General features: G+C 40.3%; 1 protein-coding gene across 1 annotated transcript in view; it reads right to left on the reverse strand.

The window, feature by feature from the left end:
• Nucleotides 1-7421, reverse strand: part of LOC128094382 (bile salt sulfotransferase 2-like) — a 38346-nt gene extending 30925 nt beyond the window's left edge. The window contains exons 1-4 of the mRNA XM_052712733.1: nt 7289-7421; nt 6006-6214; nt 4236-4362; nt 1139-1233 (exon numbers count right to left, since the gene is read on the reverse strand). Coding sequence (XP_052568693.1) covers nt 1139-1233; nt 4236-4362; nt 6006-6214; nt 7289-7421 — 564 coding nt within the window. The remainder of the gene's footprint in view (nt 1-1138; nt 1234-4235; nt 4363-6005; nt 6215-7288) is intronic.
• Between the last annotated feature and the right edge of the window lie 13747 nt (nt 7422-21168).

A 21168-nucleotide genomic window follows, 5' to 3' on the forward strand; every position in this document is an offset into this window, starting at 1 on the left:
GTGCTGTTCATGTAACTTCAATACTTGTGCTCTCCCAGGATTCATAGATGGATTTCCTGCCTTTGTCCCTCTCCTTGCCATCAAGGGGAGATGACATGAATTTGGGCATAACAGTGAATGACATTACTTTACCCATTCCCCACTGACCACTGGATAATTAGGTGTATCAAATGTATTGCATAGACAGAATTAAAACACCTATATTACAAGTGTGAGCTAACCCACCCTACTCCAGGGTGGAGTAGGGTAAAGAAGATGTGGGTGACAACAGACTGCTGGCAATGGTCGAGAGACAGCCCGAACTGACCTACTCTGGTGATGGGGTGGTCAAACACCCTAACTGTCATGCTAGAAACCCCATCCAACTACTGAGGATTCTGGATGGAGAGATCCATGGCTAGGCCCCGGTGGATCTCTGGGAGTCCAATTAGCGAGAATGAGGAGGGTTTATATGAGCGAGAATTGTTGAGGCCAAGGTTGGATAAAGCACAGGGACAAATAGCCAAACGAATGGAAACACATTAACTATGAACCAGTGGCTGAGGGGTCACCAACTGGATCAGGCCCTCTGAATGGGTGAGACAGTTGATTGGCTTGATCTGTTTGGGAGGCATCCAGGCAGTGGGACCAGGTCCTGTGCTCATTGCATGAGTTGACTCTTTGAAACCTGGGGCCTATGCAGGATCGCTTGGCTCGGTCTGGGAGGTGGGGACTGGACCTACCTGGACTGAGTCTACCAGGTTGATCTCAGTCCGTGGGGGAGGCTTTGCCCTGGAGGAGGTGGATATGGGGGGTGGGGTGGGGGGAAGGTGAGGGGGATGGGAGGGGGGAGAACAAGGGAATCCATGGCTGATATGTAGAACTGAATTGTATTGCAAAATAAAAATAATAAATTAATAAAAAGATATAAACTCTTAAAAAATAAAAAAAATGAAACGAAAAAAAAAAGATGTGGGTGGTGGACAAGGAGGCTGGGAAGAAAATGCCAGGTTCAGGTCAATAAAAGATATAGGGCATAATCTCACTTTTATTGACTCTTCATTGGTCTAACACTGACATGGCGATACTGAGGAATGTGAGGTGCCACATGGGGTGAGTTTGTGAGAGGCTTTGTGATTGCTGTAAGAATGTCAGTTACCTTTTTCATGTCTTCATAGCTCAGCAGCAGAAAGTTGTCCCTTTCTCTCATGGACAGCCAGGCACGGGTGTGCTCAAACCATGATCCATATGCCACTGTGTGAAGGGAAGAGGAAAACATTGATTATAAAGTGTGAAAGTGAGGTCTGCCTGGTATTCTTCAATTTTCTGCAAATGGCACACAGCTTTACTAAGAAAAATCAAACCAGTATTGACACTATTCAATGTGATGTTTGACAAATACACAAAGATAGTGGGCTGATTAAATCAAGTTCATTAGTAAACTCTTCATCTCACAGATTTACCGTGTTGTCTTCTAGAGACATCCTCCTGGTGGGCTACAATGATGGAGGTATGTTTTTGGGAAAAGCAATCATACCAATACAGTAAGACAGAGGGGTCTTTGCATGGCCATGCTTGGACTTTATATTACCATCATGTCTAAAGATCTATCTTAACCCTTACAGAGGGAGATCCCCTTAACCTGTCATCCACATCTAAGCTTCCACCACTTCTCAATAGTGACTCCTCAATACCCTAGCCTCCTAAAAACAGACTACTAAGACGTTCCAGGAATAGCATTGAGGGAACTGGAGGAACTAGAAAAAATCATCCTGAGTGAGGTATCCCAGCCACAGAAAGACAAACATAGTATGTACTCACTCAAGAGTGGATATTAGCTGTAAAGTAAAGGATAACCATGCTAGAATAAACAGCCCCATAGAGACTAGGTAACAAGGAGGGCCCAAAGGGGATGGGTTGACTGGGATGGGAACATGAGAGATTAGGCTGGAGGCATAGTTGGAGTGGGAGAGTAATGAAAGAGACATCTTGAGGGCAGGCATTTGGGGTCAGGTAGAAACCTGGTAAGAGAAACTCCCATGAATCTACAAGGATGACTCGAGCTCAGACTATTAGCAATAGTGGATAGGAAGCCTGAACTGGCCATCTCCTGTAAGCAGGGTGGTAACTCACCACATTGTAATCAGAGAGCCTTCATCCAGTGACTGAAGGAAACAGATAGAGAGACCCAGAGCCAAGCACTGGGCCTAGCTCAGGGAATCCTATTGAAGTGATAGAGGAAGGATTGGATGAGTCAGTTGGGTCAAGGTTATCCCAAAGGTACCAACAGAAACAAATGACATGCGCTCATAGGAGCTCACAGACTCTGGACTGACATCTAAAGATCATTCATGGAACTGACCTAGGGCCTCTACACATGTGTGTCAATTGTGTAGCTTGATCTGCTTGTAGGACTCCTAGTGACGAAAGCAGGGCCCATCCCTATTTCTTAGGCTGAATTTTAGGTACCTATTCCTCATAGTGGGATGCGTTGTCCAGCCTTAATACAAGGAGAACATCCCTGGGCACCAGCCATTCCAGGGAAGACCTGCCCAACTTGGCCTCAGGTTCTGGCCATTGGGCGGAACCTGCTCCCCCGAAGGTTCCCCTCCTCCAAGACCCCCCTCACTGGCAGACCCTCCATGCCCTGCCCCCACACCATCCGCATGAGATCCCAGCCACTTCCTGAGACTTAGAGACCAGCCCCCAGCTCCCATCCCGCCCAGGAGCTCCCATCTGGACAAAAGGTGAGTGCCTGGGGTCATACCCAGGGAGGCCTGCCCCTAGGTCCCATCCCTGGGCACCAGCCATTCTGGGAAGACCTGCCCAACTTGGCCCCAGTTGCTGGCCATCGGGGGGACCCCATGGGAATGTTCCCCTTTTCCAAGACCCCAGACAGACCCAGCAATCTCCACACCCTGCCCCCACACCCATCTTTCAGAGACCCCAGCAACTTCCTGAGACTCAGAGACCACCCCCCAGCTCCCATCCTGCCCAGAACTCCCATCTGGACAAGAGAGCTTCCATCAGGACCAGAGAGAGGCTTCCTAAATCTGTCAGCTCTGTCTGGACCAAGAGCGCTGATAAGACCAAGAACAAATCCATGAGGAGATGGGCAGACATCAAGGTAGAAGTACATACAACAAAATAAAGAACAATACAGCATCACCAGAACGTAGCCCTCCTCCAACAGCTAGACCTGAACATCACAAAATGGAAGAAGCAGAAGAAAGCAACCTTAAGAATAACATCATGAAGATGCTAGAGGCCTATAAAGTAGAAATCAAAAATGAAACTGAGGAACACACAACCAAAAAATGGGAAGAACACTATAAAAAAAAACTAGAAGAAAAGACAAATAAAGCAGAAGAAAACAATAAATCCCTGAAAGAAAACCATGAAAAAGTAATGAAACAGATGAGGGAAACAGTCCAAGACCTGAAAAGAGAAATAGAAAAATGAAGAAGACACAAAGAGAGGAAATACTGGAAATAGAAAATCTGGGTAAGCAAACAGGAACTACAGATGCAAGTATAACCAACAGAATGCAAGAGATGGAAGAGCAGATCTTTGGCACTGAAAATACAGTAGAAGAAATAGATCCATCAGTCAAGGAAAACACTAAAGCCAACAAAGTCATGACCCAAAATGTCCAGGAAATTTGGGACACCATGAAAAGACCAAACCTACGAATAATAGGGATAGAAGAAGGAGAAGAATACCAACTCAAAGGCACAGAAAACACATTCAACAAAATCATAGAAGAAAACATTCCCAACCTAAAGAAGGAAATGCCTATGAAGATACAAGAAGCCTACAGAACACCAAACAGACTAGACCCCAAAAAAAGGCCCCTCACCACATAATAATTAAACAACTAAACGTACAGAAAAAAGACAGGTTATTAAGAGCAGCAAAGGAGAAAGGCCAAGTGACTTATAAAGGCAAACCCATCAGAATAACACCCGATTTCTTAATAAAGACAACTGAAGACTACAGAATACACTAAATGTTAGGGACATAAACAAATTAGATAAAATACATAATCTTGTGGGTGTGAGCCCCAGCATTAAATTGAGGGAACATGGTAATAGGTGCTTTTAGTACTCGAACTCAAGAAGTGGATGCAGGAGGAGCAGAGCTTCAACACTGTCCCTGGCTATATAGAGTTCAAGACCAACCTGAGCTATATCTCACCTTATCATTAAAAATGGCTCTGAGGCTCCCCCAAGTCCTGTATTTAATAGGACACTCACCATTTCCTTTGAGGAACCATTCAAAATAAGTTCTCAGTGACTCTGGATTCTTAACAAATTTCATCTTACTCCAGAAAAAATAACCAGACACAAGAACATCTCTGGGATTTCTGATTAAATAGATCACCTGAAACAGAAAAATATGTACATGAAGGTCAACATAGTCATTTGAAACCATTTAACTTGCACAATTTATATGAAATGTCAATCAAATCTCCATGAGGTTTCTAAAAACATTATTTTTATTTGACAAAATATTTACATAAGTGCAAAATATCTATAGTGAGAATCCTCTTTCATAATTTTATTTCATTTACAAACATGTAACAGCAAAATTACTCAGGCCACTAATACTTTAAAAAACAAAACAACAATAACAAAAATCTAAGACTGATTCTCTAGTTGTAAAGATCAATATCTTACAGTGTGAAAAACCATCCATCTACTGTAAAAGAACATCTTATATACTCAGAGATGAATACTGTACTAAATCTATCTACAATATGAGAAACTAAGTATTTTCCATAACTGTAACTACCAAATATAATTTTCAGAAGAATCATGGTGCAGAGCTCAAAGCCAGTGTGTCATTGCACAATAGTGAACACAAAGACCTACAGGCAACTCAGATATGCAGAGAGTTGGAGAAATAGACTTTCCCTGGGAAAAGCATAACAGCTGGTTATGCAATTCCCAATGCTCAGCCTTGAAAACATGCATACAATAACATATAGACTGAGCAGATTACATTTAAATATTGAGAAATACATAGATACATATACAGATATAACAACAATTAAAGAAAAAAGAGACCACAAAATTGAAAGAGAGAAAGAAGGAAAGCTTGGAGGGAGGAAGGGGGGATGATGTATGTAATATTATAATCAAAATGAAAGAAAGAAATTAAAATAAACAATAATTTTAATAAAAGGAAATTTATATTTTGTACCACCACTCTTTGTGACATTATTCTAGAATTCAACTCTTTAGGCCTCAACTTTCCCAGCTAAGTATGTGTCAAATCTCAATAATGCACATGCATATAACTGAATGGTCACAAGTTCCCTACGATATTTTCAAGAGAGGAAATTTTTCTAAGTTTGTCTTTGCAGTTTAAGCATAAAATATTTTTAGGCTCCATGGTTCAGGGACTTCCAAAAAACTTTCTTACTAACAAGAAACTATGATAGGTCAGAACCTGGATATTTCTGATCCCTTCTAGAGATCCTCAATCAGTGATGTGTATGATTCTTGTGGCTAATCACATCAATGGACACCTAGATAGAGCAACACACAGTGGGTACAGATGAGCCATGACTGCTGAACAATCTCCATGATTAGAGCACTGATGCCTGGTCAGGCTGCTTTCCTATGAGCAACTCTATCTGGGGTGATTCACACACTGCTCACGGGATTTATGTAGAATCAAGATTAGCTAATTGACTTTGATGACAGCAAAACAGTAATGTCCACTGTACACTAGAGTGTGCCCTCTGCTTGACCTGTATCTGTACTTCCCGAATGCTCTAGTTGATATTTCACTTTCTCTCATTTATCTGCCCAGGATCACTGTGTAGTATTTGACATTCTGGTACTCTGATATAGTCTGAGGTGGACACACATCTGCACCACTTAGTGCATGAGAATCTCATGTTCCCACCCACAACCTACACAATCCAAGTGCATTTCAGCAAGAGCTCCAGGGCCCATCAATGTAGATGAAGTTCAAAGAGCATTTGGTCAAAGATTTCTCAACCACTGGACACTGACCTTGGCCTTGGAACTGAAGAATGACTTGGGGAAAAGATGGAAGGGAAGGTGGGAGCTGAAGAGGCGTGGTCCTTCCTTACTGATTAATATTTTATATCCATTTTGAGTCTCTATCCAGGGTACGCGGTCCCAGATAGGCACAGATTGGATCCAAGTGGGATCCCCCTTGGTCTGAATCAGGCAGACAATCTCAATTAGCCAGTGACTTCCTGAAGAAGGAAACATAATGGTCACTCATTTCAACAGTACTTGTTAAAAAGCCTCAAGAAGAAAATTGTACACCTGTACAATTTACAGTGCAGCTGTTTCCAAGCACACAGACCTGTGGGGTTCACAATGTCCACATGCTCTAAGTACAAAGTATATTCATCCAGTACATTGCCAATGCTTCACATGGAGAAACTGAGACTATACTCAATTAACTCCACCTGAACATCCCCTGAAGTTCTGGCCCTTATCATTCTACATTCTTGTGCTGTGAGTTCGACTTTCCCAGATACTTCACAGGGATATAATTGTGGATTCTGTCCTTGAGACTAGCTCCTTTCTTTTAATGCAAAGCAATTGAGATGTATCCATGCTGCAGTATGTGTATGAGTACTGCTTCTCTTTAGGTGAATAAATCCCCTTCTGTCTATTTACCACACACACTTGTATTTATGTTTATATGTTCACTTGTCCTTGGGTATTTCTCTAGCTCTCTTCTCTGGGCCATTGTATGAATCTTCTTCATGCATTCCACCGCCCTTGGCTTTTCCGTGTTCTTTCACTGTCAATGACAGCAGCATAAAACTTACCTGTGTTCAGTGCTTCTGCCACCCGCAAACAACCCTCCCCAAAGCCCATGCTCTTTCTTTTTGGTTTCTTGAGTTTTGAGACTGTTTTCACTCCCTCAACAAGGTCCATGGTAATTCTTCTTCTACCTGACCTTGTCCTCTCCTCCACATATTCTTGCATCCATGCCTTTACACCTTGGTGCTATTTCTTCTGTTTATTTTCATCATTTCCCTCTTCACCTCTCCTCCACACAGAGACAGAACAATGCCAGAGTCTGCCTTAGGATCCACTGGCATTGCTCGCATGGCTTAGAGACCCTCTCCCCACACAGACCAGGCTGGAGTTCTTTGTCTGAGTGAAAATGCACTCACACACAGCTCTCCATGCCCACAAAACATTTTTAACATCAGATATATAGAGCAGTCCACTCATCACCCAAATGAACGATGATCAAAGCCCTATCCTTCCTCATACACTTCAGGATCATTCTCACTAACAGTTCTTACCTGATTTAGGGTAAGTCACTATGGCTGTGTCTTCATCTCTGATCACAAACTTATCACGAGATTCTTCAATTGTTTCTTTTTTATACTCTTCAGTAGGGAAAGGTATCCCTTCAAACCAAAGGTAGTCTGACATGACAAAGTGCTCTTTGTGGGTGCTGTTAGGATACAGCTTTAGCCACCTTTTCAGCTTCGACCAAATGGTGAGGGTAATATTTATAGTGCAGGCAAAGAAATCAGTAACACCCCACAGTTCCTTGTGAAATAACTACTGACTGGAAGAAATAATGTAACAACCAGTCAAAGGTTGTTGTGTTAAGCAATTGTGAACTCATTCAGAGATCATTCTGCAGAATCTGTGAGCCTGAGTTCATGATCCCAAACCAGAAACTCAATAACAAGTACTAGGACATAGAAATGGGGCTTAATTTAAAGTGTTTTCTAATACAATTCAGTGTTCAGAATAGTTTCAAATGTGCATAAAAGTTACAGAGATCATACAAAATGTTACCACATGTAATTCTTTTTTTAAAAAGTAGTGGTAGTTTTTGAGAAACTCAATTCCTTAGCTGTGCTCTATGGCTCTCACCCACACTCTCCCCCTCCAGTACCACACTCCCTTCCCATATTTAGGATCTCTTCTTTACTTTTCAGTTTATGTGTAGTTATGTATATGATCACATGTACATATAACTTACTGAGTCCAATTAGTTCTGTTTGTATGTGAATGTATGCTGAGCTGAGCACTTGTGATTGGACAACCAATATGGGATTTCCCTACTGAGGCAGCTGATTCTCTTTCAGCAGCTGTTGGCCTGCTGTATTCCCTCATCTAGAGGTAAGACCATGTAGAATTTCCCTGTCCTTATTTCTATACCAACTGGTGTGATTATGATGGTACCTTTCACTAAATATACTTTTGAGAGTTCATAAGTGTATTTTCCTGTCATGTCTAGGGTATATATACTATCAACCGGGATCCTTAGCCTCTGGGGCCTTTCTGTCCCCTCTTCTGTGTTTTTTCCAAGTGTTAGGTTGAATGGATTCACTGCAGATGTATCAGATGTGGTGGCTTTGGGGGAGGGAGAAGGTCTTGTAGATTGTAGGTTCTGATGAGGGGTGTTGATGGTGAGGCCTGCCTGCAGGAGTCTTTCCTGCTGGCCTGCAATTGGGGCAGTGATGCGGAGGGGCGTGAGTTGTGCCCCAGAGCCTATGTCCTAGAGACAGGACTCTCTGGGTCGAAGTAGAGTCACTCACCTCTTTATTCAATCATAGCTGACAGATTCTGTGTCCCAGGGAGCCTCTGAGGTCACAGTAGGAATGAGTAGGTTTGGGGGGAGTGAGTGGGTTTTATAGATTGCAGGGTCCATGGCGGGGGGTTGTTGCTGGGGATGCCTGCCCACTGGAGTCTTCCCTGCTGGCCTGCAACTGGGGCAGCCATCCCTTGTATATTTTCAAGAATATTGGTGAACCATTTGGTGAGCTCTTCCCTGGGGCAGTCTATTCCTCCTGCTCTCAGTGTTCCTTATTTGCCTGTAGTTCTTTGTGTAGGGCTGAGGTCTCCTGAGCTTTCCCTTGTACATGTTTGCTCTGTGTTCAACTCATATTTAGGCAGCTGTGTTGGTCAGACTTCGAAATCCCCAAAAGTACGTTGAGATCAGCTAAAAATAAAGGTAGAAGCTGTAGAGAATGTTCAGTAGTTGAGAGAACTGGCTGTTCTTCCAGGGGACCTGGGTTCAGTTCTTAGCATGTGCATGGTGTCCCACAATCATTCAGTTCCAGGGATTGAATCTTTTCTCCTGTCATTTGTGGCCTCCAGGCACACAAATAACACTCAGACAGACATGACGGCAAAAATTATACACAGGAAGTAAATAAATCTTTAAAAATACTACTCTTGCAGAAGACACAGGTTGGATTCCTAGAACCAATATGATGGCTCAAAACCATGTGTATCTCCAGTTACACATAATTCAGGCGTATGATGCTGTCTTCTAGTTTCTGAGGGCCCTAGCCACACACATATATGTCTACATTATTATTCATTTTTAATAATTATTTATCATTAAACACTTCATTTAACCTCAGCTGGATTTCTTTGTTTGTTTATTTGTTATGTATGTGTGGCATTGGATAAGTCCACAGAAGTGCAGGGGTCCTCCAAGGTAATGAGGGTGTTGGATTGTATGGATGGAGAGTTACAGGCAGTTGTTAACCACCTGACAAGGGAACTAGAAAAAGAACTTGGGTTCTTTGCAGTCCCTGATGACTGGTTTTTCTTGTCAATTTGTGGTCCAGGAGTGTCCGAAAGAAGAGCAAAGGTATTTATCTGCCAGAGCAAAGGGGAAGCTTAGGCATTCATAGCTGTTGTGATGCTAATAGCCACTAGGAGGCTGCAACACACCCACATCCCAGTTCAGTGTGCACCCCAAACATGGGTGCTTGGTGTTGTGATTCCCAATTACCACCTAGGTTTTCTACATGGCCTCAGATGTGGGAAAGTAAGGGAAACCCCACTTCTAAGTTAGAGGAAAGTAGGGAAAAGCTGCAGAGGGGTTGCAATTTGAGCTAAATCAGAAAAGATGAATTTGGTGATAGTTTATAAAGACTGACATAGGAACAAATACTTTGGGGTGAGTTTGGAAGCCTAAACTAAACTTATAGCAGATGTTTTCTTTGGTTTTGGTTTTGGTTTGTTTTTGTTTGTTTGTTTGTTTGTTTTCCTTTCTAGGTGCTAGAGATTGAACCAAGGTCTCATTAATGCTATGCTAGTGGAAAATGGCTGAGAAATGTTACCAATCACTCACCTGTAGATTCCAGGCAGGTATGCTGCCACTAAGCCACACCCCCAGTGCGTCACTTGAGCAATTCTAGATCTGTGTTCTACTGCTGAGCCACAACCCCTCGGCCCCTTATTAGTAGACTCTAGGCAAGTATTTTAGTCTCTAGACCTTTAGATAAACTAAATCATAACAAGCACATTTATTTATTAGTTTTGGATAATTTTAATTAAAATTCTTTTAGCATTTGAAAGAAAATTACATCACTTTCTTTTCTCTTTCCTCTATCCAAACCCCCTCATGTGCTCTACCTCACTCTCTTTCAAATTCATGACCTCTTTTCCTTTCATTGTTCATATGAATATATTATTCCTAAATATATAAGTATAACCTACTCAGTATGTACAATTTTCCTTTATTTACATTTTTTTCAAGACTTATCATTTTGTATTAGATACCCAACTGTTGTTCTCTTCTCCTGGGGAAAACTATTTCTTCCATTCTCAGAATTCCTTAGTTGCCTGTAATTCTTTGTCTAGGGTTGAGGCCTCTTGAGATTTCCCCTCAAATGCTATCATGTCCACTGGTGTTGTTGCTCAGGTCATCTTTAGACAGCTATGTTAGTAAGACTTGACATCATAGGTGAAGCAACTCTGACATTTCTAGAAGATACAATCTGATGGCAATCTTCCTAGTCCACTAGTTTTTCTTTCCTCTCCCTCTTGGACAATAATCTCTGACCTTAAATGCAGGAGTTATTTTGTGGGTGCATCAGTTGGGACTGGGATCCACAACTCTACATTTTCTTTGGTTGTGGTGTACAATGACTATTACATTTTGTGTAACAATCTAAATCTGTTGTAAACAGAAGTTTCACTGATGAGGGGTGAGTGTTAAATTTATCTGTAGGCATAAGAACAAACAGTTACAGTGTAGTTGGGAGTTATGCTGGTTTAGTAGGCTGGTAGATGTAGGTTCTCCTCCATGATCCATCACATCATAGGCCTGGGTAATTGGCTAGGTTTCTAGTACCTACCATGATTTCTCACTTGTGTTGGTCATAAGACAAATTAGTGAGCTGTTGATTAACATCAGTGTATGCATGCTACTGCTCTCTTAAAGTTAGGTCATGCCATTGTTGTGGTATATTGGTTTTAAGGTGGGTGGGACTATTGGTTACTTCCCTTCATTTGAAGCTTGCATGGCTCCGTCTGGTACAACTTAAGCTTGTACTAAAGAGGATGCTTTCATATCAGCTTGTGTCCTCTGTGCCATGTGTCTGGAGTGTATGATGTCTTCAGCAATCAGGACTTACTTTCCACCTGGGGGGAGAGGGTTGCACATAAGGGCAACAGGAATACCTTATAAGTTTTGAAAATTTCTCAGAGAACTCTGTCCACAAATCAAAAGAGGGCTTTCATGCCTGGTGATTGTGTTTTCATCAGACAACAGTTTTGAGGAGCATTGTCAACATAGATAAGAAATTTTAATAGAGAGAGTCTACCAGCACCTATTGGATTAAGAGGTGGGTCTTTGTTCTCATAGCAGATGACCCCAACCTCTAGGCTTTGGGCCCAGAAGCACTACCCTGTACTACACACCACCACCCATTGCAGTCCCAGTTTCAAGACAGCAGGCAGGTCTCCTGCAGCCAGCCCAGACTACTGCTATCACCCACCAGACCCTGTAATCTACAAGACCCACCCCACCCACTGAAACCCACCAACCCTCTGAGACTGCAGCTGCTCCATGAGACAGAGTTCATCAGCACTGATAGGACCGAAAGCTCTGATTAGACAAAGAGCTCCCATTGGACCAAGAGTATTCATCAGACCAAGAGAAGCTCCCAAAGATACAGACACTGCTTGCAATGAGTGGAGGAAGAGATGGGTAGACACCTGTGCAAATATATAGTCAACAAAATAAAGACCAATATGTCATAACAAGAACTTAATTGTTGTACATCAGCAAGACTTGAACATCCCAATGCAGAAAAATTAGAAGAAATTGAACTTAAAAAATGACTTTAAGAAGATAATAGAGTTCTTTAAACAGGAAATGAAAAATTCCCTTAAAGAACTGAAGAAAAGACAAACAAAAAATTGGAAGAAATCATAAATCCCTTAAAGAAAGCCAAGAAAATGAAAAAAACCCAATTAAACAGATCAAGGAAAAAGTTCAAGATTTGAAAACTGAAATACAGACAATAAAGAAGACACAAACTGAGAGAATGCTGGAAATGTAAAATCTGAGTAAACAAACAGTAATTAAAGATATGAGAAAAAACAATAGAATGCAAGAAAATGGAAGAGAGAATCTCTGGTGGTGAAGATACAATAGAGGAAATAGATTCATCAGTCAAAGAAACATTAAAGCTAACAAAGTCATAATATAAAACTTGCCATAAATCTGGGACACCATGAAAAGGCCAAACCTAAGAATAATAGGGATAGAAGAAGGAAAAGAATATCAACTTGAAGGCACAGAAAATATATTCAACAAAATCATAGAAGAAAACTTTCCCAACCTAAGGAAGGAAATGCCTATATAAGATACAAGAAGCTTACAGAATACCAAATAGACTGGATTCAAAAACAAAGTCCCCTCACCACATAATAATCAAACCACTAGGCTGGGCAGTGGTGGCGCATGCCTTTAATCCCAGCACTCGGGAGGCAGAGCCAGGTGGATCTCTGTGAGTTCAAGGCCAGCCTGGGCTACCAAGTGAGTTCCAGGAAAGGCGCAAAGCTACACAGAGAAACCCTGTCTCGAAAAACCAAAAAAAAAAAAAACAATCAAACCACTAAACATACAGAATAAAGAAAAAATATTACAAATGCAAAGAAAAAAGACCAAGTAACATAAAGAGGCAGACCCATCAGAATAACACCTGTTTTCTCAATGGAGACTCTGAAAGCCAGAAGGTTCTGGACAGATATTGTGCAAACACTAAGAGACCATGGATGCCAACCCAGACTATTATACCCAGCAAAACTTTCAATTGCCATAGACAGAGTAAACAATATATTCCATGATCAAACCACATTTTAACAATACCTATCCACAAATCTAGCCCTACAGAAAGACCTAGAAGGAAAAATCCAATCTAAGAAAGTTAGATACACCCATGAAAACACACGTAATAGATAATCCCACACCAACAAATACCAAAGAAGAGAACATACAACACTATCACCAAAATATGACAGGAATTAATAATTGCTGGTCATTAATACCACTTAATATCAATGGACTCTATAAGAAGACACAGGTAACAAAATGGACATGAAAATAGGATCCATCCTTCTGCTGCATACAGGAAACACACCTAAACTTCAAAGACAGACACTACCTCAGAGGAAATGGCTGGGAAAAGATTTTCCAATCAAATGGATTTAAGAAGCAAGATGGTGTAGCTATCCTAATATCTAATAAAATAGACTTCAAACTAAAATATTTGAAAGAGATTGGGAAGAACATTTCATATTATCACAGAAAAATCCACTAATATGAAGTCTCAATTCTGAACATTTATTCTCCAAATAAAATGGCACCCACATTTGTAAAAGAAGCATTACTAAAACATAAATCACACATCAAACCCCACACACTAGTAGCAGGAGACTTCAGCACCCAACTCTCACCAAATGACAGATCTGCCAGACTGAAACTTAACAGAGAAATAAGGGAACTAACAGATATTATGACTCAAATGGACTTAATAGATATCAACATCTCATGGAAACTGAATAATGCCCAACTGAATCACCAATGGGTCAAGAAAGAAATAAAGAGAGAAATTAAAGACTTCCTAAAATTCAATGACAATGAAAGTACAACATACCCAAACCTATGGGACACTATGAAAGCAGTGCTAAGGGGAAGATGCATAGCACTAAGTGACAACGTAAAGAAGATGGAGAAATCCCACACTAGTGACTGAATAGCACACCTGAACAAAAAGAAACAAACTCACCCAAGAGGAACAGATGCTAGGAAATAATCAAATTGAAGACTGAAATCAATAAAAGAGAACAATACAAAGAATCAATGAAACAAAGAGTTGGATTTTTGAGAGAATAAACAAGATAGACAAGCCTTTATCCAAACCAACCAAAAGTCAGATAGAGAGAACCCAAATTAGCAAAATCAGAAATGAAAAGGGACACATAACAACAGACAATGAGGAATCCAGAGAATCATCAGGTCATACTTCAAAAACCTATACTCCACAAAATTGGAAAAATCTAAAAGAAATGGACAATGTTCTTGATAGGTACCTCATACCAAAGTTAAATCAAGACCACATAAACTATTTAAATAGTCCAATAACCCCTAAGGAAATTGAAGCAGTTATTAAAAGTCTCCCAATCAAAAAAAGCCCAGAACCAGATGGTTTCAGCACAGAATTCTATCTGATTTTCAAAGAGCAGCTTATACCAATACTCTTCAAATTGTTCCACACAATAGAACCAAGAGGAACATTACCAAACTCTTTTTATGAGGCTACAGTTACCCTGATACCCAAACCACACAAAGATGCAACAAAGAAAAAGAATTACAGACCAAACTCACTCATGAACATCGATGCAAAAATACTCAATAAAATATTGACATACTGAATCCAAGAACACATCAAAATAATTATCCACCATGACCAAGTGAACTTCATCCCAGGGATGCAAGGATGGTTCAACATACAAAAATCTGTCGATATAATACACCATATAAACAAACTGAAAGGAAAATCCACATGATCATCTCATTAGATGCTGAAAAAGCCTTTGACCAAATCCAACACCCCTTCATGATTAACATCCTGGAGAGATCAAGAATACAAGGAACATGTCTAAACATAATAAAGAAAAATTATATCAAGCTGACAGCCAACATCAAATTAAATAGAGAGAAACTCAAAGAGATTCCACTAAAATCAAGAACAAGATAAGGCTGGGCACTTTCCCTATATTTACTCAATATAGTACTTGAAGCTCTAGCTAGATCAAGAAGACAACAAAAGAAGATCAAGGGAATACAAATTGGAAAAAAGGATGTCAAATTTCACTATTGGCAGATGTTATGATAGTATACATAAGTGATCCCAAGAATTCTACCAGGGAACTCCTACAGCTGATAAACACCTTCAGTAATTCTACAGGATACAAGATTAACTCAAAAAAATTTAGTAGCCCACCTATACACAACTTAGAAAGATATCAGAGAAACACCACACTTTACAATAACCACTAATAATATAAAATACCTTGGAGTAATTCTAACTGAGCAAGTAAAAGACCTGTATGATAAGAACTTTAAGTCTCTGAAGAAAGATATCGAAAAAGATATTAGAAAATGGAAATATCTCTCATGCTCATGGATAGATAGGATTGACATAGTGAATGGCAATCTTACCAAAAGCAATCTACAGATTCAGTACAATCCCTATCAAAAATCCCAACACAATTCTTCACAGGCCTGGAAAGAACAATACTCAACTTCATATGGAAAAACAAAAAACCCAGGATAGCTAAAAGAATCCTGTACAATAAAGCATCCACTGAAGGCATCACAATCTCTAACCTCAAGCTCTACTATACAGCCATAGTAATAAAAACAGCTTGGTACTTGCATAAAAATCGACACATGGACCAGTGGAATATTATTGAAGACCCTGACATTAATTCACACACTTATAAACACCTGATTTTTCACACAAAAAAAGGCCAAAACTGTACAATGAAAAAAAACAACTTCAACAAATGATGCTGGCATAACTGGATGTTGACATGTAGAACATTGCAAGTAGATCCATATCTGTGACCATGTACAAAACTCAAGTCCAAGTGGATCAAAGACCTCAATATAAGTCCAGTTACACTGAACTTAATAGAAGAGAAAATAGGAAGTAGTCATCAGTGCATTGGCACAGGAGACCACTTACTAAATACAGCACCAGTAGCACAGACACTGAGAACAACAATTAATAAATGGGACCTCTTGAAACTGAGAAGCATTTGTAGAGCAAAGGACACAGTCAATAAGACAAAAAAAATAGCCTACAGGATGGGAAAAGGTCTTCACCAACCCCACATCTGACAGAGGACTGATCTCCAACATGTATAAAGAATTCAAGAAACTAGACATCAAAGGACCAAACAATCCAATTAAAAACTAAACTACAGAGTTAAACAGAATTTCAACAGAAGACTCTCAAATGGCCAAAAGACAATTAAGGAATTGCTCAACATCCTTAGTCATCAGGAAATGCAAATCAAAATGACTCTGAGATACCATCTTACATCTGTCAGAATGGCTATGATCAAAAATACTGATGACAGTATATGGTGGAGAGGATGTGGAACAAAGAGAACACTCCTCCACTATTGGAAGGACTACAAAATTGTACAGCCACTTTGGAAATCAGTATGGTGGTTTCTAAGAAAATTGGGAATCAACCTTCCTCAAGACCCAGCTATACCACTCTTGGGCATATACCCAAGGAATGCTCAATTATACCACAAGGACACATGCTCAGCTATGTTCATAGCAGCATTATTCATAATGGCCAGAACATATTCATAATGGCCTGGAAACAACCTAGATGCTCCTCAACCAGAGAATGGATAAACAACATGTGGCACATATACACAATGGAGTACTACTCCACAGTAAAAAAAAAAAATGACATTATGAAATTTGCAGTCAAATGGGTGGAACTAGAAAATATCATCCTAAGTGAGGTAACCCAGACTCAGAAGGAGAAACATGGTATGTACTCCCTCACTCATTTGTGGAGACCAGATATAAAGCAAAGGATAACCAGACTACAACTCACAGCTCCAAAGAAGTTAGCAAACAAGGAGGGCCCAAATAGGGATGGATGGATTGCCCTGCAAAGGAGAAATAGATGAAATCTCCTTGAGCAAACTGGGTGTGAAAGGGGCAAAGGAGAGTAGGGGATGGGGGGTGAGAACATAAGGCAACGGGATGTTTGAGCTGGTCAGGGACAGAATGGGAGAGCAAGGAAAGAGATACCATGATAGTTGGAGACCTCATGGGAATAGGGAGAAACAGGGTGGTAAGGAAGTTCCCAGGAATCCACAAGGATGACTTCACCTTAGACTACTAGCAATAGCGGAGAGGATGCCTTAAGTGGCCTACTCCAGTAATCAGACTGGTGAATACTGTAACTGTCATTATAAAGACTTCATTCAGTAACTTATGGAAGCAGATGCAGACATCCACAGCCAAGCACCAGACCAAGCTCTAGGAGTCCAGTTGATGAAAGAAGAGGAATTCTATGAGCAAGGGGCATCAAGATCATGATGGGGAAACCTACAGAAACAATAAAACTAAACTACTAAGAACTCATGAACTGTGGACCAATAGCTTCTGAGCCCCCACAGGACTGGACTAGGCCCTCTGCATAGGCAAGACAGTTGTTTTGTTTGAAATGTTTAAGGGGCCCCGTGGCAGCAGGATCAGGATCCATCCCTAGTGCATGAGTGCACATTTTGGAGCCCAGTGCCTATGGTTGGACACTTCACATAGCCTTGATGCAGGGGGAAGGGCTTCAACTAGCCTCAACTGAATGTACCAGGCTCTGCTGACTTCCCATGGGAGGCCTTGCCTTGGAGGAGGTGGTAATGGGGGGTGGGTTGGAGGAATGTTGGGCGGGGGGTGGGATGGAGAGGGGAATCTGTGGTTGGTATGTAAAATGAACAGAAAATTCCTTAACAATAAAAAAAGAAAGAAAAAAGAAACTAGGAAACCAACTGCATTATCTCATACACATCTTAACATATTTTTGTATCTTTGATGGTGAGTGAAGGACAAGGTGTTTGTCATAGATTCTGATGGCTTTAAAATTACTAATTCTTTAGAATTACCTTTATATTCCACAGCTTAACTTTAGATGAAGCCTTTTTTAATCCACAAAATGCATGTTGGCTGTGATTATTCTATTGATATTTGATCTCCAAACCTACCCCTAGAATGTGCGAGGTAATTCTATTTTGTAAATATATTAGATTTATTAAATCTGAAACTGGAAATTCTACATTTCATACCAGGTGACCTTCATATGAAGATGATAAATCCCCATGGCTTTGTAATCCCCTGAATTAAGTCTGCATTAAGCCAAGTTATCTATGGATATTTAATGAGTTGTTTTAAATTCTGTATGATCTTTGATAAAATTTTGCAAAAATAAAATGTAGATTTGTTTTACACATTTTATTTTTGTAAAGTGTATATATATATGCTGTGGGTTGTTCTGTATGTCAAATGTGTTGCTGATTGGTCAATAAATAAAACACTGATTGGCCAGTGGCTAGGCAGGAAGTGTAGGCGGGACAAGGAGGAGAATAAAGCTGGGAAGTGGAAGGCTGAGAGAGAGACACTGCCAGCCACCACGATGAGAAACAGCATGTGAAGATGCCGGTAAGCCACGAGCTACATGGCAAGGTATAGATTAATAGAAATGGATTAATTTAAGCTGTAAGAACAGTTAGCAAGAAGCCTGCCACAGCCATACGGTTTGTAAGCAATATAAGTCTCTGTGTTTACTTGGTCAGGTTTGAGCGGCTGTGGGACTGGCGGGTGAGAGAGATTTGTCCTGACTGTGGGTCAGGCAGGAAAACTCTAGCTACATATATATATAAAGATATTTTCTATTCATTTTACATACCAACCACAGATTCCCCTGTCCTCCCTCCTCCAGCCCTCCAGCATTTTCCTCCAACCAACCCTCCTTTCCCGCCTCCTCCAAGGCAAGGTCTCCCATGGGGAGACAGCAGAGCCTGTTACATTCAGTTGAGGCAGGTCCAATACCCTCCTCCCTGCACCAAGGCTACGCAAAGTGTCTCACCATAGGCACTAAGTTCCAAAAACCCAGAGGGTAATGTTTTACACATTTTTAAAAAAGAAATTTTCTTAGAAATTATATGTTTATTTCTTTATAATATGATTCCTTATGATATTTTATACAAACATTAAATTCATCATTTTTTCCTTATTCTATATGTATCTACATCCCCTCTGTAGTTAGTATACATCCCTGTTTTCCCCATTTCCCTTCAGATTACTTGTAACATGGTATTTATATTAATTTTAATTTAAAAGAAGTATGCTTATTCATCAAATACTGATACATTTAAGAATAATACCAATGTGGGAAAAAGTTTCCCAGTATTTTCAAATTCCTCTTCTTGGATATTATGTCACTTTTTCCAGGGATTCTCAGAAATATCAAATTTTGAATCATTTTAAAAATATTTCTAACAGACTTCACACTCTATTGATAAAATTGTTTAAGGAGTTATAAAATATACTGAGACTGGATATATAACTAAGAGGTTAAGATTGCTTGCTGCTCTTCCAGGGTTCCGGAGTTCAATATCTAGACCCCAGTTTGGGGAGCTCACAACCTTCTATAAAAACAGCTTGAGAGTATATGACAGCTTCTGGTCTCCTGTGCAAATGTACTCATGTGCACAAACCCTCCTCCAAAACCCCCTCAACCCTGTAGCTATAATTTAAAAATAGCCAGGCATGGTCAACCAGTACCTAGAATGTTGAGGCAGGAAGATCTCTGTGAATTCAAGAGCAGCCTGCTCTTCATTGAGATTTGACAACCAACCAAGGTTATATAGTTTGTCCCTGTCTCAAAAATCATTTTACAAAAAAAAATTCCTAGATGATATAATGAAGAGAATATATCAAATTATAATATATAAAATATATAAAATATATAAAAAAATATATAAAAGGATGATGGAAAGATCAGACCTAAGCTTAGGGTTCTGGATAGAGAATATTTATGTTATGGATGTTTAGTAAGAAATGGGTTAAGGGTCAGAGGTTATAGGGAAACCAAGAAGAAACCATTTGTTGAACAATTAATTTCCAAAAGTCCTCATAGTATATCTTCATGTGTTCATCATGATGTAGCAAATATCAAATCACAGCAGCTGTGGATACCTGCAGAGGGTCAAGCAGCAGAAGTCTGTCATCGGTGGGGCACATGATCTCTAGGACAAGTCCCATACTGAAGAGCTCTAATGGCTTGGGAGGTAGATTATTTCCCTTTTTGGGGGGTCGTGATGACTATTAGGACTTCCATGCTACAGTGCATGTCCCCTATCCTATTTTATGGGCAATATTGCTCAGCTGGTAAAGGTAGTTGTGGCCAATTGTGAGGATCAGAGTTTGATCCCCTGAACCTATGTGGAAGGAGAAAACTGATCCTGCAAACTGTCTTCTGACTTCTACTCATGTTCCATGCTTTATATTCACACTCAGATATGCAAATAAAAGTAATTCAGTGTAAATAAAACATTTAAAGTCTGAAGGATCCCTCTTACTTCTTTACATGAGAGATCATTATATATGTATTTGTCAAACACATTTCATATTTAATTGTGTGTATGTGTGTGTGTGTGTGTGTGTGTGTGTGTGTGTGTGTGTGTGTGTGTGTGTGTGTTTGTTTCCCAAGGAGCAAAGAAGAGGTTGATGGATCTCTTAAAGTTGCAGTTAGGCAGTTATGAGCCACCTGAAATGGGTGACAGGAATGGAACTTAGGTGCTCTGCTAAGCATGACTCCTCTTTAACCAATGAGCCATTTCTCCAGCTCCCTTATGAATTTTTTTTTTAGATTCAGACTTATTTTGGTATTCTTGTGTGTGTGTGTGTGTGTGTGTTTATTTTTTTTATTTTATTTTATTTTTCTTTATTAAGAAATTTTCTACTCAATCCTCATGCTATCCACAGACCCCCCTCCCCCCTCCTCCCACCCCCCAGCCCTCTTTCCCAAGCCACCCTGCATCCCCACATCCTCCAAATCGAGGTCTCCCATGGGGAGTCAGCAGAGCCCAGCACACTGAGCCTAGGCAGGTCCAAGCCCCTTCCCACACCGGATTCCCAGAAGGCTGCCCATGCACAAGGGACAGAACCTTCTTTTTCAGTTAAAAGGACAATTAATTTCTTTATCTGTGATATGTAAATGATGGTTACCTTTCACTAATAACTTTGAAACTACTTAAACTTTTGAGTTGCTGATCAAATGAGAATATTTTTATGCTTATATGATTGGTGTCGTTATTT

Source organism: Peromyscus californicus, unplaced genomic scaffold, assembly GCF_007827085.1.
Source record: "Peromyscus californicus insignis strain IS unplaced genomic scaffold, ASM782708v3 Scaffold_4__1_contigs__length_199733344, whole genome shotgun sequence".
NCBI classification, from domain to species: Eukaryota; Metazoa; Chordata; class Mammalia; order Rodentia; family Cricetidae; genus Peromyscus; species Peromyscus californicus.